This window comes from Dendrobates tinctorius, unplaced genomic scaffold (assembly GCF_039654945.1).
Source record: "Dendrobates tinctorius isolate UK_male_01 unplaced genomic scaffold, ASM3965494v1 ptg000489l, whole genome shotgun sequence".
Classification (NCBI taxonomy): domain Eukaryota; kingdom Metazoa; phylum Chordata; class Amphibia; order Anura; family Dendrobatidae; genus Dendrobates; species Dendrobates tinctorius.
Genome location: NW_027362150.1, coordinates 585,060 through 605,633, shown reverse-complemented (window position 1 = coordinate 605,633; position 20,574 = coordinate 585,060). Strand labels below are relative to the sequence as shown.

Below are 20,574 nucleotides of genomic sequence, written 5' to 3'. Positions count from 1 at the left end.
GTAATTGACTCCGTGATCCAGAAATCCAAATCGTTGCTGACGGCACCATCGACGTAGCCAGTTGTTCACTTGCAGAATCTTATTCCACCTCCTTGTTCCATGGCCATCCACTGGGAGGATGGAAGAGAAGACCACCTGCGCTCCCAGTTCTTTCACTTTCTTGCCAAAGTCTTCAAAGTCTCTGCAGATGGTTTCCAGGTCGTTTCTTGCGGTGTCATTTGTCCCCACATGTAGTAGCAGGAATGGGTAGTCATCTGTAGGTCTGAAGAGTCCTGATATCCTGTCAGACACATCTTTAATTTTTGCACCTGGAAGACAGCACATTTCTCTTGAGGTTATATCCGGTCTGCAGATAGCGGCCTCAGTTCCTCTCAACAGGGAATCCCCCATGACCACCACTCTCCGTTTCTTCTTCACAACATTTTTCTTTCTCCATCCAGGAGGACTCTGAAGGCGTACAAGGTTGCTGTTTGTGGGCAAAGTCTTATCCTGATGTATTTCTTCATCGTTTTCCTGCGTAAGAGCCTGGTACTGGTTCCTGAGCAGTATGGGTGCTGACTGCCTCCTGATCCTCCTGCTTCTCTGGGTCACATGTCTCCATTCCTCTGTTTCTTCAGGTGCACTTCGAATTTCATCTCTTTCTGTAACATGAAGAGATAATTCTGCTCTGTCTAAGAACTATTCACCTTCCTTAATGATCTTCAACGTAGCTAACCTCTCCTCGAGATTTTGCAACTTTTCCTCCAACAGGGACACAAGCTTGCATTTGTGGCAGGTGAAGTTTGGCTTTTCCACTGTTAAGTCTGTGAACATGTAGCAAGAAATGCAGCTCACCAAATGGCTCCTGGCCTCTTCCATATTGAGATTGTTAAAGAGATTTCGAATCGATGAAAAATGAGCCAAAATTCACGTGCTGATAGACGCGCGGTTTACCGATTTCCTCTTTTCAGCTGCAACGGCCAAAATCCAGTGATCGTTGAGCTCGCGGAGACTCTTCACTTATCCCAGAAGGCACTGGGAATATGCAAATGATCTCCTCAGGACTCTTCCCCTGCCAAACTCCTGCTATCCTTTTAAAGTGGGCAAAACTCTACTCAGACAGCACAGGGTGAGGGTAAAACAGTGTGGCAATGCTTTATTGTACCACAAAACAGGCAGATAACACATAGAACAGTCCCAGCAAAATACCCAAGATGGGGCACATTACAGAGTCTCACCCTCCACTGACAGGCTGGGATAAGAGCAGCTGTGACTACATATCTTCCAGGGTCGCTACCTCACCTGTGGCACGCACACAGAGAGGAGGTAACGACAAGCGTAGGAAGATGACAGTCCATACACGGCCAGTTGATCCGAAGATCACAACCTGGCTTCATATTCCAGGGTCGGTTACTCCACCTGTGGCCCGCACACAGAGAGGTGACAACAAGTGTAGAAAGATGGCAGTCCATTGAGTCCATACAAGGAACAAGGCTAGTTGATCTGAGGATCATAACCTGTCACGAAACGTATCCATAGTTCAGCAATGGTCAATGAAGCAGATCGGTATTCTTCCAACTGAGGCTAAAAACCCCTAGGTTGTTTCCTATATAGAATCATAGATCTGTGTCCCTCGCAATGAAGCCATGATGTAAAATGTCTGCTGTCCTGTCTCTGGTCCTTTTGGGATGTATGGATGTCTTGGCAGAATCTCTCTGGCTTTTTCCCTCTGTCTCTTTACTCTTTATATACAGGTATGTAACCTATTTTTAGACTTAACAAGTGTCCCACATTCAGTATTTACATAAAGGGTAAGAATGGTGATGAAATCAAATAGCATTACTTGATTATTTAAACTATTTGCATAGTTTTTCCCTCACTGCTTGGAGATTAGTTACAGATCACTTGGAAAACGCTAGCATTTTGAAAACTTATTACACTTGCATATCACTAGTTTTTAAGCGGGAAATAGGTGGGAATTTAAAATACGGTTTTCTCGCATATGTCCCGCGGAATGGAATTCTGGAATTCCTGCAATTCCACACATGTACACATAGCCTCAGGGGGTAAATTATGGGTATAGTTTTACATTTGGAATTAATAAAGTTTAGTTTTATCCTAGTTTGTCAGCAAACTTGAGGAATGACAAGAGACAACCCATTTAAAGAGATTCAATTTTGGTTAAAACTATTCCAACACTATGAACATAAAAAAGGCTTCTCCCCTATGTGACGTCTCTGATGTTTATTAACAGTTGATTTTCAAGTAAAATATTTCCCACATTAAGAAAATGAAAAAGGCTTCTCCTCTGTGTGACTGCTCTGATGGCGATCAAGAAGTGCTTTCCTGTTAAAATATTTCCCACATTCTGAACAGGAAAAAGGTTTCTTCCCTGTGTGAGTTCTATGGTGTTCATTAAGACTTCCTTTCTGGTTAAAACATTTCCCACATTCTGAACAGGAAAAAGGCTTCTCCCCCATGTGACTGCTCTCATGTCTAACAAGAATCGCTTTCTGGTTAAAACATTTCCCACATTCCGAACAGGAAAAAGGCTTCTCCCCTGTGTGACTGCTCTGATGTCTAACAAGAATCGCTTTCTGCTTAAAACATTTCCCACATTCTGAACAGGAAAAAGGCTTCTCCCCTGTGTGAGTTCTCTGGTGAGAAACAAAATGTGATTTCTGTGTAAAACATTTCCCACATTCTGCACACGAAAAAGGCTTCTCCTCTGTGTGAGTTCTATGGTGATTAACCAATTGTGATTTCCAGTTAAAACATTTTCCACATTCAGAACATGAAAAAGGCTTCTCCCCTGTGTGAGTTCTCTGGTGTGTAACAAAATGAAATTTCTTGTTAAAACATTTCCCGCATTCTGAACATGAATATGGCTTCTCTGCTGTGTGAATTCTCTGATGTGTAACAAGAATCGCTTTCTGGTTAAAACATTTCCCACATTCTGAACATGAAAAAGGCTTTTCTCCTGTGTGGGTTGTTTGGTGACTAATAAGATGTTCTTTCCGGTTAAAATATTTCCCACATTCTGAACAAGAAAAAGGCTTCTCCCCTGTGTGAGTACTATGGTGATTAACCAAATGTGATTTCCAGTTAAAACATTTCCCACATTCTGAACATGAAAAAGGCTTCTCCCCCGTGTGAGTTCTATGGTGATTAACCAAATGTGATTTCCAGTTAAAACATTTCCCACATTCTGAACATGAAAAAGGCTTCTCCCCTGTGTGAGTTCTATGGTGATTAACCAATTGTGATTTCCATTTAAAACATTTCCCACATTCAGAACATGAAAAAGGCTTCTCCCCTGTGTGAGTTCTCTGGTGTGTAACAAAATGAGATTTCTTGTTAAAACATTTCCCACATTCTGAACATGAAAATGACTTCTTTGCTTTAGGAGCAGTGTGTTTTTTAATGCCTCTTTTGTGACTTTGATTTTCCTTAGTAGTCGGTAATGAATCAGGAGATGGGACCTGTTTCATAGGATCAGATGACAGATCTTTGCTGTGAATGGATGATGGTATATCTGGAGTAATGGCTTTCACTTCATTTGTATCTTGTAGGATATCAAGATCATCAGATTTAAAAATTGAAGATGTCAGCTGTTTCTCTGATCTCCTGGTACAGTCATCTGCCAAGATAAACAATTTTTTTTAATAAAATATCCTTGAGTTTTATATTTTTGAATATTTCTACTTAAACTGTCCATAAAAATGGCAAGCTATGTAAAAAACTTTAATTATTTACCAAGACAATGACAGTTCACCGTCTAATAGAAAACCTTGTTGGATGAACCAGTAGTGTGTGGTGTTCAACTGTTTGTTCATTCTGCCTCCCAAATATCGAATAAAAAGAAACCAATCAATGTTATGTAGGCAAAAATAATACCAATTCTCATCTCACAAAAAACAAGTCCCCAATCAGGTCCATCATTTGTCAATAGAAAAACAGATAAGGCAGGTTACTGTTAATGCTATAGTTAGGGTTAATGTTGTGGCTAAAGTTAGAGTTAGTGTTTGGGCTAAAGTAACGGTTACTGTTAGGCTGAAGTTAGGATTAGGCCAAAGAATTGTCTCCCCAATAATTGGGTCACGTCACATCAGTCATGTCAGAGTTTTCTTTTTCCGGAAAAAAAAAAATCAAAACGAATAAAATGGCCCGTCAGTATTATAGTGCAGAGGAGGCTTATGCACTTTTATGTTCTGACAGTGAAGAAAGTGCAGTGTCAGATGGGGATGTGGATTTCGAGGGCTTTAGTAGCAGCGACAGTGATAGCTCAGAAATGAGCAGTGATTCTGGTCCATCCTCACACACAAGGACCAGTACAACAAGAAGGACAAATAGCGCTTCTGGAGAAATGTCTCCAACTCAGGGAACAATGCCCAGTACTAGCGCTGTCCCTAGTGCTCGTGAATTGGCGCACACCAATGACCAAGGGGCTTTTGCCTCTTGATGAAGCATTTCCCAGATGGGAGGCTTCGGATTCAGCTACTCCATTCATCCCTAATTTTAATGTCTTTCCAAGTGTAAATGTGGACGTGGAAAAATTTGGACTAATTTTTTTTTCATTTGTTTATGACAGATAGCTTGCTAGAGCATATTGTCCTACAAATTTATATATGTCCCAATTCATCAGCCAGAATCCACGATACTATTATGCTAGGTCATATATGGAAGTGAAGCTGAAATGGACGTATCATAGACTGACACTGGCTACTCAGAAGATTGTGTGACACCCGTTTCCTGTCTCTTTGTCTTGAGAAAACTTCAGTTGTGTGCAAGCCTTTGCTGAGAAAGAAGTAGACATCTAACTCTGTGTTCGGTGTGACACTCGGCCTATATTGGGTCAGGTACAAGCAATCATATAGATCTCGCTTTAAGGGATCACGCTCACACTAATACCTGGGGGTAGGTGGATCCTCCAGGTTCTAAGTTCTATAGAAAAGGGCTTTCAATGCCCAAACAAATTTGAACAGCTTTGGGTGGAGGAGAATGTTGTGGTCTAGAGGCAAAATGGTGATCATGGTAATACGGCCGGACTACACCACCGATAAAGCAGCCACAGCCGGTGACTGAGAGGAATCTGTGACTTCTCTGCATTCAGTGGTTACTACTCACCTGGGTAGTCATATGTGGGAATCTCCTCTTTACACCACTCATCACCCCTCACATATGTCTCTGTAGTATTAATATGGGTCAGATCTTCACCCTGAAACTAATATTGTAAAAGTCACTGACAGATGGAGAAGTCCCATCTATGATCAGCTCTAATCCTGCCATCTCCACCGTTCTCATTACACAAGTATAAAACATATAATACTGGTGGATAAAACAAGACTGAGCACAAGACCTTCACAGCCGTCTACACATCATAGGGGAGATCTCCTGACACCTTCTCTCCATCTACCTGATGATCCTGAGGAGCACTGGGATCTTCTTGGTTACAGTCCTGTGGAAGAAGAGGACGGGGACATCTCTCTGGTGTTGTCCTCTTACTGGATAGATCTGGAGGAAACACATACAGGGACTGAATTCATTCTCTACATACAGATAATTATAGGCCGTGTGTATTTAGTCCTGTCTATTACCTGGTGATGTGAGGGGCTGGGGAACCTCCATTATGACGTTCTTGTACAGATCTCTGTGTCCTTCTAAATACTCCCACTCCTCCATGGAGAAATAGACAGCGACATCCTGACACCTTATAGGAACCTGACACATACAATGATACCGTCATCCCCCGATCCCTTCATAGCGTTACTGTATAATGTCCCAGCATTCCCAGCAGTGTCACCTCTCCAGTCAGCAGCTCAATCATCTTGTAGATGAGTTCTAGGATCTTCTGGTCATTGATGTCCTCATGGATCAGGGGGTGAGGTGGAGGCCCCGTGATTGGGCTCAGGGGTCTTCCCCATCCCTCAGACACAGGGTCCTGACAGCGATCACTAGAGGTCTTCTTCACCACTGTGTAATCCTGGTTATGGAGAGACACATTAATAAATCTCACTACAGACATTTCCAGAGTCCTCACCTCTCCAGTTCTGTCCATCCGTTATTCCCATAGATAAGAATGATGTAATGTGACGTCATCAGAATCTCTCACCTCTCCAGTGAGACGGAAGAGGATCTCTAGGGTGAGGTGTAACATCCTCTCCGCCATCTTGTCTCTGTCCATATCCATCCTTGATGGGTAAATCAGGAAAATTCTCTTCTGTAGAAGATCTTCACTGAGAGGATCCGATATTGTAGAGACCTGAATGAGAAGAAGATGATCCGATGTAACATCATAAGAATCCTGTGTAATAATACAATTACTGGAGATAATAAGGGAAACATAGGAGGAGATTTATTATCTTACAGGGTTTAGTTTTCTCCCCTGACATCTACTAATAAAACCTATATATTTAGGCCCCAGACAACAAGCAGTTTCCTCCTCGGAGTCGGCAGCTGAACACGTTCCTCATAGACTCAACGTCACCATCAATTCCCATCAGAGTGAAGGAACATCGCTCCTCTATTCAGCTCTATGGATCCAGGATGAAATCCACTGCGGCCCCAGCAAGAAAAGAGCGAAGTCTGGTGAGACCCCGGAGGCCGGAGATTTCTACAGCTGCTCTGTGCGCACAGGACCTGTGATGAGGTCACAGGAGGGGAGGAGTCAGGGGTCACATGATCAGGGGCCTCAGTGTGTGCAGGACTCTGCTGTGCTGGTTGTCATGGTGCTGGATGAGGGGAAGTTTCTGTGTGGGGTCAGGAGGGGTTTACAGGGTGGATGTAGCAGAGCTGTGTGTGTACGAGGTGTACGGAGCGGAGCCACGTGTGTACGAGGTGTACGGAGCGGAGCCGTGTGTGTACGAGGTGTACGGAGCGGAGCCGTGTGTGTACGAGGTGTACGGAGCGGAGCCGCGTGTGTACGTGGTGTACGGAGCGGAGCCGCGTGTGTACGAGGTGTACGGAGCGGAGCCGCGTGTGTACGAGGTGTACGGAGCGGAGCCGCGTGTGTACGAGGTGTACGGAGCGGAGCCGAATGTGTACGAGGTGTACGGAGCGGAGCCGTGTGTGTACGAGGTGTACGGAGAGGAGCCGCGTGTGTACGAGGTGTACGGAGCGGAGCCGTGTGTGTACGAGGTGTACGGAGCGGAGCCGTGTGTGTACGAGGTGTACGGAGCGGAGCCGTGTGTGTACGAGGTGTACGGAGCGGAGCCGCGTGTGTACGAGGTGTACGGAGCGGAGCCGTGTGTGTACGAGGTGTACGGAGCGGAGCCGTGTGTGTACGAGGTGTACGGAGCGGAGCCGAGTGTGTACGAGGTCTACGGAGTGGAGCCGTGTGTGTACGAGATGTACCAAGCAGAGCTGTGTGTGTACGAGGTGTACTCCCAGCTTCGGTCGCAGACGCCTCTGCGTATGCTGTATACACCCGTATACCCCAGCTTCAGTCACAGACCCCTGTGTATACTGTATACACCTGTATACCCCCAGCTTCAGTCACAGACCCCTCTGTGTATGCTGTATACACCCGTATAACCCCAGCTTCGGTCGCAGACCACTCTGTGTATGCTGTATACCCCCAGCTTCGGTCGCAGACGCCTCGGTGTACGCTGTATACACCCGTACACCCCCAGCTTCAGTCTCAGACCTCTCAGTGTACGCTGTATACACCTGTATACCCCCAGCTTCAGTTGCAGACCCCTCTGTATGCTGTATACACCTGTATTCCCCCAGCTTCGGTCGCAGACCCCTCAGTGTGCTCTTTATACACCCGTATACCCCCAGCTTCGGTCGCAGACGCCTCTGTGTACACTGTATACACCCGTATACCCCCAGCTTTGGTCACAGACCCCGCGTCTCTCACACTGTATACACCCGTATACCCCCAGCTTCAGTCTCAGACCCCTGTGTGTATGCTGTATACAACTGTATACCCCCAGCTTCTGTCACAGACCCCTCTGCGAACTCTGTATACACCCGTATGCCACCAACTTCGGTCGCAGACCACTCTGTACGCTGTATACACCTGTATACCCCCAGCTTCGGTCACAGACCCCCTGTGTGCGCTGTATACACCCGTACACCCCAGCTTCAGTCGCAGGCCCCTCTGTGTATGCTGTATACACCCGTATACCCCCAGCTTTGGTCACAGATCCCCCTATGTACGCTGTATGCACCCGTATACCCCCAGGTTTGGTCATAGACCCCTCCGTGTATGCTGTATACACCCGTATATCCCCAGCTTCGGTCGCAGACACCTCTGTGTACGCTGTATGTACCTGTATACCCCTAGCTTCGGTTGCAGACTCGGTCACAGACCCCTGTGTACGCTGTATACACCTGTATACCCCCAGCTTTGGTCACGGACCCCCTGTGTACGCTGTATAGACTCGTATACCCCCAGCTTCGGGCATAGACCCCTCCGTGTATGCTGTATACACCCGTATACCCCCAGGTTCAGGCATAGAACCCTCCATGTATGCTGTATACACCCGTATATCCCCAGCTTCGGTCGCAGACCCCTGTGTATGCTGTATACACCCGTATACCCCCAGCTTCGGTCGCAGACCCCTGTGTACGCTGTATACACCCGTATACCCCCAGCTTCAGTCGCAAACCCCTGTGTATGCTGTATCCACCCGTATACCCCCAGCTTTGGTCGCAGACCTCTGTGTACTCTGTATACACCCGTATACCCCCAGCTTCGGTCACAGACCCCTCTGTGTATGCTGTATACACCCGTATACCCCCAGCTTCGGTCACAGACCCCGCATATCTCACACTGTAGAACTGACGCCGGACTCACACGGTAAAACTGCAGTCGTCGGTCTCTCATCTCTCGCACTTATACTGATAACATAAGATGGAGTCAGACGAACCCTCCTGCAAAACGTGAGAACAAAGTCATTACTACAGGACTGTGTGAGAAAGGGAGTTATTCTACAAGAAACGCTGGGGCCACAAATGAGAATAACATAATGTTGTTCATCTTCTCTTTCACCATAGATATTGACAGTGAGAGCGACTTCCACTTTGCCGCAATGTGGATTTTAGTGGCCATACATAAGTAGTTTACTAGCTTCTGAAAGCTTTCTGGAAGCCGAGAAGGCCTGGTTCCCAGTAAAAGGGTAGAAGGTTCCAGATCAACTGGTCCACCATACATCTGTGCTATCAGACGCTTCACCTTCTCCCAAAGCTCAGAAACCACCATACAAGACCACCAAATATGTCTCATGTCACCAGATATTCCACAGCCCCTAAAACAGTCTCCCGAGATTTTAGGAAAAATGTTGTGAATTTTTTCCTGTGCAATAGTTTTAAGGAGGTCTCCACAAGGGAAGTCTGGTGACTACCTCATGATATAGTGTCACAGCTACAATACCATTCATCAATTGACTGTTCAAACCCCAGATCCTCCTCCCACTGTAACATACTGTATACTTCAATTTTTTATCATCTTGTGGAGAATTTATAGCATAGTAGATCAATCAGATCGTTCCCCTGCCCAAAGGGTCATTTAGACATTTATTTTCAAAAATAAAAGGAGGAAATGGTTGAGGAGGTAAAAGTGGCTGGGACCCTAGGAGGTAGCGACCATGCTATTTTAGAATTTTGGATTACTAGAGGTGGAAGACCTGTGAAGACTCAGACGTCAAGGTTAGATTTCAGAAAGGCAGATTTTAAGGGATTCAGAAAGAGAATTGGAGGGATCCAATGGCTGGATATCCTTAAAGACAAAAATGTCCAGGAAGGATGGGAAATCTTGAAAAATGAAATTCTCAAAGCACAGTTGTTAACAATTCCGAAAAGAGGGAAGAATAGGAAGCATTTAAGGAAACCAGGATGGATGAACACAGAACTTAAGCACATGCTAAAAAGGAAGAAAAAAATGTTTATAAAATGGAAAGAGGGAGGCATATCTAAAGAAGAATATAATGCTGTCTGCAGAACCTGCAGGGCACAAATCAGATTAGCTAAAGCTGAAAATGAACTGAGGCTTGCAAGAGATGTCAAAAGCAATAATAAAGGATTTTGGGGATATGTCAAAAGTAAAAGAAAAGTCAAAGATGCTATAGGATTTTTACAGGATGAAAATGATGAAATGGTAAGACAGGATGTTGAGAAGGCTGAACTTTTAAATTCCTATTTTGCATCTGTTTTCTCTCAGAAAGGAAATGCAACATCAACTGTTATTCACTGTCCTATTAAGGGAATAGAAGAATCCAGGATATCTATAAACAGAAAGATAGTGAGGAAACACTTAGCTAACCTAAATGAATTCAAGTCTCCAGGTCCAGATGAATTACACCCCAGAGTACTGAAGGAGATAGCAGAAGAAATTTTTGAACCCCTCTCCATAATCTTTGAAAATTCTTGGAGAACAGGAGAAGTGCCAGAAGACTGGAGAAGAGCAAATGTTGTTCCTATCTTCAAAAAGGGGAAGAAGGTGGACCCAGGCAACTATAGGCCGGTGAGTCTGACTTCTATACCAGGAAAGATCTTTGAACAAATTATCAAACAACATGTATGTCAATACCTGGATAAGAATGAAGTGATTAAACAGAGTCAGCATGGGTTTGTAACTAATAAGTCATGTCAGACTAACTTAATTTCCTTCTATGACGGTATCACTGATTGGGTGGATCAAGGAAATGCTGTAGATATAGTATATCTTGACTTCAGCAAAGCATTTGACAAAGTCTCTCATACAATCCTTATTGAAAAAATGACTAAGTATGGAATGGACAAGGCAACTGTTAGGTGGATTCATAACTGGCTTAGTGATCGGACCCAAAGAGTGGTCATAAATGGCTGCACATCCAGTTGGAAGAATGTCTCAAGTGGGGTACCACAGGGCTCTGTCCTGGGCCCTGTATTGTTCAACATCTTTATCAACGATTTAGATGAAGGAATTGAGGGTAAACTGATTAAATTTGCTGATGACACAAAGCTAGGAGGGATAGCTAATACTAGAGAAGAGAGAGAGAGGATTCAAAAAGATTTAAATAAACTGGAGAAGTGGGCAGCAACTAACAGAATGGTTTTTAACAGGGAGAAATGCAAAGTACTACATCTGGGCAATAAAAATGAAAAAAGCATATATAGAATGGGAGGAATAGGGCTAAGTGACAGCACATGTGAAAAAGACTTGGGTATACTAATAGATCACAGACTGAATATGAGTCAACAGTGTGATGCAGCAGCAAAAAAGGCAAATGCAATTCTAGGATGTATTAACAGAAGCATACAGTCTAGATCACGTGAAGTCATTATTTCCCTCTACTCCTCTTTGGTCAGACCTCATCTGGAATATTGTGTCCAGTTTTGGGCACCACATTTTAAAAAAGACATCAACAAACTGGAGCAAGTTCAGAAAAGAGCGACCAGAATGGTGACCGGTCTGCAAACCCTGTCTTATGAGGAAAGGTTGCAGGATTTGGGAATGTTTAGTTTGCAAAAGAGAAGACTGAGAGGAGACTTAATAGCTGTCTACAAATATCTAAAGGGATGTCACATTGTAGAAGGATCAACTTTATTCTCATTTGCACAAGGAAAGACTAGAAGCAATGGGATGAAACTGAATGGGAAGAGACACAGATTAGATATTAGAAAAAACTTTTTGACAGTTAGAGTGATCAATGAGTGGAACAGGCTGCCACGAGAAGTGGTGAGTTCTCCTTCAATGGAAGTCTTCAAACAGAGGCTGGACAGACATCTGACTGGGATGATTTAGCGAATCCTGCTTTGAGCAGGGGGTTGGACCAGATGGCCCAGGAGGTCCCTTCCAACTCTACGATTCTATGATTCTATGATTCTATGATTCTATGAAAACTCGTTGCCCTGAGAGTAGTACCGCTCGGGAGGATCTGCTTTGCAAAGTGGGAGATCTGGTTCAATCGCATTACCTCCCGAACTGGAGGGTCAAATATTTGAACAAATTCCTGTCTGTCAAGTAAGATATTAAATGGGGAACACAAATGTTTAAGTATATGAATACCTTTCAGCTTCCACCAAGAAAAAATTAGTGGCTCAAGGCCTGGCGGGAACATGGGGTTTTGTAATATAGCTGTCAGGGGAGAAGGGCTTGATTGTAAGTTATATTTAAACCGGACTTTCCTCCAAAGAAGCAACGAGTGGACTGTAAAAGGAGCCACATTCATTAACCCCCGTGGAAGTCGGTCTGTGGTCCACATTAGGCCTGATAAAGAGAATGGTTTGGAGAGAAATGATTCCAGAATAACCCATCTCGGACTATTGGGATATGAACACGCACTTATTAATGGAGTAGTCTGTGCCGACTTGTAATAAAGTGTAAAATTAGGGAGGGATAAACCCCCTTCTTTTCTGTGACGGAACATAAGTTTTTGCACAATTCTGGGTTGTTTTCCGAGCCAAAGAAACTTAGACATCGTAGAGTGTAAATGAGTAGAGTTGAGCGAAACGGGTCGAAAAATTTCAAAAGTCGCCGACTTTTGGCAAAGTCGGGTTTCATGAAACGAAACCCGACCCTAGGATGAGGTCGGCCACGAGGTCGGCGACTTACGCGCCAAAGTCGCGTTTCAAAAGTTTGTTTTGCGCTCTTTTTCAGCCAATCAGGATCCACGGACACTGTGGGCAACGTGATGACATAGGCAGGGGTCACCACCATCTTTCAGAAGGGCATGCAAGTGATTGGCTTGCTTTGGTGGGCGTCAAAGGGGGTATAAAAGGGCGTGCACGCCGACCGCCATCTTACTTCTGCCGATCTCAGTATATGGAGAGGTTGCTGCTGATTCTGTAGGGAGAGCGTTAGGCAGGGAAGAAGACAAAAAAACTGTTTCTGCTGCTAGCGATTTGGCCTGCACAACACACCAGTCACTGTGTGTGCAGTGCAAGGGGAGGCTATATAGTGGTGTATCAGTGGTGTTGGTTGTTGGGCTGCCTTCTAAGGCTTCCTGACATTCCTGCATTCCTGTTTACCCACTGCTCCGCAAACTGCTTTTTTAAAAGCAATCCCAATTTTTTTTTTTGTCCTGCTGAGAAGAAAAAAAAACTGCTTCTGCTGCTAGCAATTTGGCCTGCACAACACACCAGTCACTGTGTGTGCAGTGCAAGGGGAGGCTATATTGTGGTGTATCAGTGGTGTTGGTTGTTGGGCTGCCTTTTAAGGCTTCCTGACAGGCTGGCATTGCTGTTTACCCACTGCTCTGCAAACTGCTTTTTTAAAAGCAATCCAATCTCCCTTATCCTCTAGTCACTTTTGTCACAGCTGTGCCATCGAGCCTGTCACATAGCGCTCAGATATTCATTGGGCCTCACACAATCCAAAAGTGTCCAGTGTCCAAAAGTGTGTGCAGAGATTCAAAATCTCCCTTATCCACTAGTCACTTTTGTCACAGCTGTGCCATCGAGCCTGTCACATAGCGCTCAGATATTCATTGGGCCTCACACAATCCAAAAGTGTCCAGTGTCCAAAAGTGTGTGCAGAGATTCAAAATCTCCCTTATCCTCTAGTCACTTTTGTCACAGCTGTGCCATCGAGCCTGTCACATAGCGCTCAGATATTCATTGGGCCTCACACAATCCAAAAGTGTCCAGTGTCCAAAAGTGTGTGCAGAGATTCAAAATCTCCCTTAGCCTCTAGTCACTTTTGTCACAGCTGTGCCATCGAGCCTGTCACATAGCGCTCAGATATTCATTGGGCCTCACACAATCCAAAAGTGTGTGCAGAGATTCAAAATCTCCCTTATCCTCTAGTCACTTTGGTCACAGCTGTGCCATTCAGCCTGTCACATAGCGCTCAGATATTCATTGGGCCTCACACAATCCAAAAGTGTCCAGTGTCCAAAAGTGTGTGCAGAGATTCAAAATCTCCCTTATCCTCTAGTCACTTTTGTCACAGCTGTGCCATCGAGCCTGTCACATAGCGCTCAGATATTCATTGGGCCTCACACAATCCAAAAGTGTCCAGTGTCCAAAAGTGTGTGCAGAGATACAAAATCTCCCTTATCCTCTAGTCACTTTTGTCACAGCTGTGCCATAGAGCCTGTCACATAGCGCTCAGATATTCATTGGGCCTCACACAATCCAAAAGTGTCCAGTGTCCAAAAGTGTGTGCAGAGATTCAAAATCTCCCTTATCCTCTAGTCACTTTTGTCACAGCTGTGCCATCGAGCCTGTCACATAGCGCTCAGATATTCATTGGGCCTCACACAATCCAAAAGTGTCCAGTGTCCAAAAGTGTGTGCAGAGATTCAAAATCTCCCTTATCCTCTAGTCACTTTTGTCACAGCTGTGCCATCGAGCCTGTCACATAGCGCTCAGATATTCATTGGGCCTCACACAATCCAAAAGTGTCCAGTGTCCAAAAGTGTGTGCAGAGATTCAAAATCTCCCTTATTCTCTAGTCACTTTTGTCACAGCTGTGCCATCGAGCCTGTCACATAGCGCTCAGATATTCATTGGGCCTCACACAATCCAAAAGTGTCCAGTGTCCAAAAGTGTGTGCAGAGATTCAAAATCTCCCTTATCCTCTAGTCACTTTTGTCACAGCTGTGCCATCGAGCCTGTCACATAGCGCTCAGATATTCATTGGGCCTCACACAATCCAAAAGTGTCCAGTGTCCAAAAGTGTGTGCAGAGATTCAAAATCTCCCTTATCCTCTAGTCACTTGGGTCACAGCTGTGCCATCGAGCCTGTCACATAGCGCTCAGATATTCATTGGGCCTCACACAATCCAAAAGTGTCCAGTGTCCAAAAGTGTGTGCAGAGATTCAAAATCTCCCTTATCCTCTAGTCACTTTTGTCACAGCTGTGCCATCGAGCCTGTCACATAGCGCTCAGATATTCATTGGGCCTCACACAATCCAAAAGTGTCCAGTGTCCAAAAGTGTGTGCAGAGATTCAAAATCTCCCTTATCCTCTAGTCACTTTGGTCACAGCTGTGCCATCGAGCCTGTCACATAGCGCTCAGATATTCATTGGGCCTCACACAATCCAAAAGTGTCCAGTGTCCAAAAGTGTGTGCAGAGATTCAAAATCTCCCTTATCCTCTAGTCACTTTTGTCACAGCTGTGCCATCGAGCCTGTCACATAGCACTCAGATATTCATTGGGCCTCACACAATCCAAAATTGTCCAGTGTCCAAAAATGTGTGCAGAGATTCAAAATCTCCCTTATCCTCTAGTCACTTTTGTCACAGCTGTGCCATCGAGCCTGTCACATAGCGCTCAGATATTCATTGGGCCTCACACAATCCAAAAGTGTCCAGTGTCCAAAAGTGTGTGCAGAGATTCAAAATCTCCCTTATCCTCTAGTCACTTTTGTCACAGCTGTGCCATCAAGCCTGTCACATAGCGCTCAGATATTCATTGGGCCTCACACAATCCAAAAGTGTCCAGTGTCCAAAAGTGTGTGCAGAGATTCAAAATCTCCCTTATCCTCTAGTCACTTTTGTCACAGCTGTGCCATCGAGCCTGTCACATAGCGCTCAGATATTCATTGGACCTCACACAATCCAAAAGTGTCCAGTGTCCAAAAGTGTGTGCAGAGATTCAAAATCTCCCTTATCCTCTAGTCACTTTTGTCACAGCTGTGCCATCGAGCCTGTCACATAGCGCTCAGATATTCATTGGGCCTCACACAATCCAAAAGTGTCCAGTGTCCAAAAGTGTGTGCAGAGATTCAAAATCTCCCTTATCCTCTAGTCACTTTTGTCACAGCTGTGCCATCGAGCCTGTCACATAGCGCTCAGATATTCATTGGGCCTCACACAATCCAAAAGTGTCCAGTGTCCAAAAGTGTGTGCAGAGATTCAAAATCTCCCTTATCCTCTAGTCACTTTTGTCACAGCTGTGCCATCGAGCCTGTCACATACCGCTCAGATATTCATTGGGCCTCACACAATCCAAAAGTGTCCAGTGTCCAAAAGTGTGTGCAGAGATTCAAAATCTCCCTTATCCTCTAGTCACTTTGGTCACAGCTGTGCCATCGAGCCTGTCACATAGCGCTCAGATATTCATTGGGCCTCACACAATCCAAAAGTGTCCAGTGTCCAAAAGTGTGTGCAGAGATTCAAAATCTCCCTTATCCTCTAGTCACTTTGGTCACAGCTGTGCCATCGAGCCTGTCACATAGCGCTCAGATATTCATTGGGCCTCACACAATCCAAAAGTGTCCAGTGTCCAAAAGTGTGTGCAGAGATTCAAAATCTCCCTTATCCTCTAGTCACTTTGGTCACAGCTGTGCCATCGAGCCTGTCACATAGCGCTCAGATATCAGTGGGCCTCACACAATCCAAAAGTGTCCAGTGTCCACAAGTGTGTGCAGAAATTCAAAATCTCCCCTGTCCTATAGACACCTTGTACCTTGTTTTACATTACTATATAGTTTGTTGGATTTTGTCTACATTTCTACCAAAAATGAGGAAGGCTGGTTTAAGAGGCCGTGCAATTGGGCGGGGGTTGGCAGCTGGTAATGATGGTGTTGGTGGTGGATCTGATGGTAGTGGCAAGAGCAAAATAGGACCGAATGCAGGAGGTGTTGAGCCTGCGTCATCGTCTGGCTACATAAGGCCTCGAATGCTTAGTTTTCTAGGAGTTGGCAAACCGCTTTTAAAGCCAGAGCATCAGGAAAAAGTTTTGTCTTACATTGCTGACTCAGCCTCCAGCTCTATCGCCTCCTCTTCTTCAGTTGTAAAAAGCAAAGCACTGAGTCGTCATTGGAGGCTCATGTTCATGAACCACACCTTTCCTTGTGTCCTTCACCCCAACCAAGATTGAAGGATGACGCAGACCATACTACTGATTACTCCATGGAGCTGTTTTCACATACCATGCCTGGATTATCAAGTGAAATGGTGAATTACCCAGGCCAAGATGAATCTGACATGGAGTGCACTGATGCACAGCCGCTGATGGATGATTCTGCTGGTACATTCACTCAGAGCACTACATTGTCCTCGCAGTGTACAGAGCCAGATTCTGACCCTGATGAGACTCAGGTGCCCCTTCCCGCACACTATACCACCATACACGGTGACACAGAGGAAGGTGCACATGACATAGAAGAGGAGGTGATGGATGACCCAGTTGTTGACCCAGATTGGCATCCATTGGGGGAAGAGGGTGCTGCTTCCAATAGCTCAGATGAGGAGCATCCACAGCAGACATCGACATCGCAACAGCTGTTATCTGGCAGGCCCGGAGCACTCCAAAGACAAGTTCCAAACATCAAAAGAGTTGCTGGACAGCTTGTCCAGAGGGTCAAAAGATCACAGCGTGCTAGGCCGCAAAATGTCTGCCAAAGTAGGAAGAGTGCAGTGTGGCACTTTTTTGAACAAAATCCTCATGATCAGGCCAAGGTTATCTGTAAGAAGTGCGCAAAGACCTTTAGGCGAGGGAAAAATCTGAAAAATTTGAATACCAGTTGCATGCTTAGACATTTAACCAGCATGCACTTGCAAGCATGGACACAACACCAAACCTCAAGTGCCACATGTGCAACTGATCACAACGAAGGTAGTCAGCAACGCTACATTGTTTCCCCCACTGTAAGCCCACCGGTTAGCACAGCAGCAAATGTTGAGGTGTTGTTGCAAGGCCACAGCAGTCAGGGAATCCCACTGTTATATCAACGAAAGACTGATTCTAGGCCATCAGAAAGAACACCAACTCCATCACCATCATCAACCCTCTCTCAGTCCGCCCTGTCCACCGCTACTTCCACCATATGCAGCTCTCAAGTCCAGCTCACCCTCCCAGACACTATGAGTAGGTCAAGAAAGTACTCAGTCTCTCATCTGCGTACACTGGGTTTGAACGCCCACATTGCCAAACTAATCTCGTTTGAGATGATGCCCTTTCGGTTGGTGGAAAGCACAGCTTTCCGCGAACTCATTGCCTAAGCAGTACCACGCTATGACCTACCCAGTCGCCACTTCTTCTCTCTCAAAGCCATCCCAGTCCTCCACCATCATGTGAAAGACCGCATTGTCCATGCACTCAAGCAGTCAGTGAGCGGAAAGGTGCACCTCACAACTGATGCATGGTCCAGTCGGCATGGCCAGGGCCGTTACGTGTCCATCACTGCACACTGGGTTAATGTGGTGGATGCAGGGTCCACAGGGGACAGCGGTGGTGGGGCAGTGCTGCCTAGCCCACGGTATAGGAAACAGTTGGCTGTAGGCGTTCGACCCTCCTCCTCCTCCACCTCCTCCAGAAGCGAAAGCTCGTCCACAGAGCGCAGTCGTACGAGCACTCCATCTGCAGCTGCCACTGTTGCACACGATGTGTCCCCCTATCGAGCAGCTAGTGGAAAGCGTCAGCAGGCTGTGTTGCAGATGATGTGTTTGGGCAACAGACACACCACCGAGGTGCTGGCCAAGTACTTGAAGCGACAAACTGAGTCATGGCTGGGCAGTGTACATCTTGAGGCAGGCAAGGTAGTTAGTGATAACGGCCGTAATTTTGTGGCAGCCATAGCCCTTTCAAAACTCAGCCATATACCTTGCTTGGCTCACACCTTGAACCTGGTGGTGCAGTGCTTCCTCAAAAATTATCCGGAGTTAACAGCCCTGCTCCAGAAGGTGCGAAGACTGTGCGCGCACATCCGCCGGTCGCCTGTACACTCCGTTCGTATGCAGAAGCTGCAGCGATTGCTCCACCTTCCCAACCACCGCCTCATTATCGACATTGCAACAAGGTGGAACTCCACCCTGCACATGGTGGAGCGGCTGTGCGAGCAGAGGCAGGCCATAATGCATTTGTGGGAGGATACACGGCCAGGCACTTTGAGAGCAGACATGGAGTTGACAGGTGTGCAGTGGTCGAAGCTGAAAGACCTCTGTAAAGTCCTTCAGTGTTTTGAGGAATGCACACGGCTGGTAAGCGCAGACGACGCCATCCTAAGCATGAGCATCCCACTTATGCATCTGCTCATGCAAACTTTGACGCACCTTAAGGAGCAGGCGTCTGCAGCCAATGTTGATGAGGAGGAAGAGGAGGAGGGAATCCTTGATGACATTCAGCCATTGTCTGCTCAGGGACCTCTCCTGGACGAGGTGGAGGAAGAAGAGGAGGAGGAGGAGGATGATGGGGATGATTACTTAGGGGAGGAGGATGCATCTCGTGGGGCAAGTGAAAATGTTGGCGTGGCAAGGTCTGGTACAGGGTTTGTGCGTGACTGGAGGGATGTGGATTTGCCAGAAAGTGCTCCTCCAACCAGCACTCGCAGTGCATCATTGACACCGGGAACATTGGCCCACATGTCAGATTATGCCTTGCAGATCCTAAAAAGGGACCCACGCATTGCTAAAATGATGAACGATGACGACTACTGGTTGGCCAGCATCCTGGATCCACGCTATAAAGGCAAATTACAAAACATCATGCCACAGGAGAACCTTGACCTAATATTGGCTAATAAACAAGCAACTCTGGTAAATCGGTTGCTTGAGGCATTCCCAGCACACAGCAGCGGTGATGGTTCTCACACGAGCCGTACGGAACGGGGGCAGCTTGGCAGAGGTGTTCGTGGTGCACACAGCGGAAGTGGCGTTGGAGACAGGGGTTTCATGACAATGTTGTGGACTGATTTTTCAAGTACCGCTCACACAACTGGTAATACTGCATCGATGGAAAGTGACAGGAGACAGCAGTTGTCAACTATGGTTACAAACTACTTTTCCTCCCATATCGATGTTCTCCCACACAGGTCATTCCCCTTTGATTATTGGGCCGCTAAACTGGACACCTGGCCTGAATTGGCACAATATGCCTTACAGGAGCTCGCTTGCCCAGCTGCAAGTGTGCTATCGGAAAGAGTCTTCAGTGCAGCTGGATCAATCCTGACAGAAAAAAGGACCCGTCTGTCAACCCAAAATGTGGATGATCTAACCTTCATTAAAATGAACCACGCATGGGTTTCCAAGGATTTTGTCCCACCTTCCTCTGATGACACATAGGGTGACAGAAAAATGGCTTGCTTTGGTCCACCTCTTCCTGGGACTTGACCTATTTCACCTTTTGCATCAGCTGAATGTCCAACATCAACATATGCCACTTTCTAAAACTCCCTAACTGTGCTGCCCCCCCCCATGGCCGGGGTCACCACCTAGCGCACGACACCGTGCGAGTGCCGTTGCCCTGGACAGGTGGGTAGGCCGACTCTTGGGCGCGGGCACTGGTACAGGGTCCTTCATAGTGCAATCAAGTGTCTCTGACGGTGGTGGTGCACACCCGCCGTCAGACACACCGCCGTACTATGAGGGGCCCAGTGCCAGTACCGACGCCCACGAGTTGGCCCCCCTTGCTTGGGCAGGGCCCCAGCATTTGCAATCTTTACCTCTCCCTGCTCCTCCGCTGTGTAGTCTGGGCCGTCAAATCCATACTCTGCCTGACACCGTCTGAGCCTGCCTCCTGAGACATACTGTATATTTTGAATGTGTACGCTATCCATACATGTTATCCGGGGAAACGGTACCCTTTCTAACCTTTGTGCAATCACGTGCAATCCATACTGGGCCTAACACCGTCTGAGCCTGCCTCCTGAGACATATATTTTGAATGTGTACGCTATCCATACATGTTATCCGGGGTTACGGTACCCTTTCTAACCTT

General features: G+C 46.3%; 2 protein-coding genes across 2 annotated transcripts in view; both read right to left on the bottom strand.

Annotated features, from left to right (window-relative positions):
* Window positions 1-1,109: 1,109 nt before the first annotated feature.
* LOC141078007 (uncharacterized) lies at window positions 1,110-5,491 on the bottom strand. Its single transcript, XM_073564796.1, has 3 exons — window positions 5,396-5,491; window positions 5,107-5,203; window positions 1,110-3,619 (listed from the first exon to the last, which is right to left on the bottom strand). Exon 3 carries the CDS (start codon window positions 3,468-3,470, stop codon window positions 2,262-2,264), a length of 1,209 nt encoding a protein of 402 aa, XP_073420897.1. The 5' UTR covers window positions 3,471-3,619; window positions 5,107-5,203; window positions 5,396-5,491; the 3' UTR covers window positions 1,110-2,261.
* A 68-nt stretch (window positions 5,492-5,559) lies between these two features.
* The window catches only part of LOC141077998 (gastrula zinc finger protein XlCGF66.1-like), a 39,311-nt gene continuing 24,296 nt past the window's right edge, over window positions 5,560-20,574 (bottom strand). Inside the window, exons 2-4 of the mRNA XM_073564789.1 lie at window positions 6,092-6,241; window positions 5,783-5,962; window positions 5,560-5,700 (exon numbers count right to left, since the gene is read on the bottom strand). Coding sequence (XP_073420890.1) covers window positions 5,560-5,700; window positions 5,783-5,962; window positions 6,092-6,241 — 471 coding nt within the window. The remainder of the gene's footprint in view (window positions 5,701-5,782; window positions 5,963-6,091; window positions 6,242-20,574) is intronic.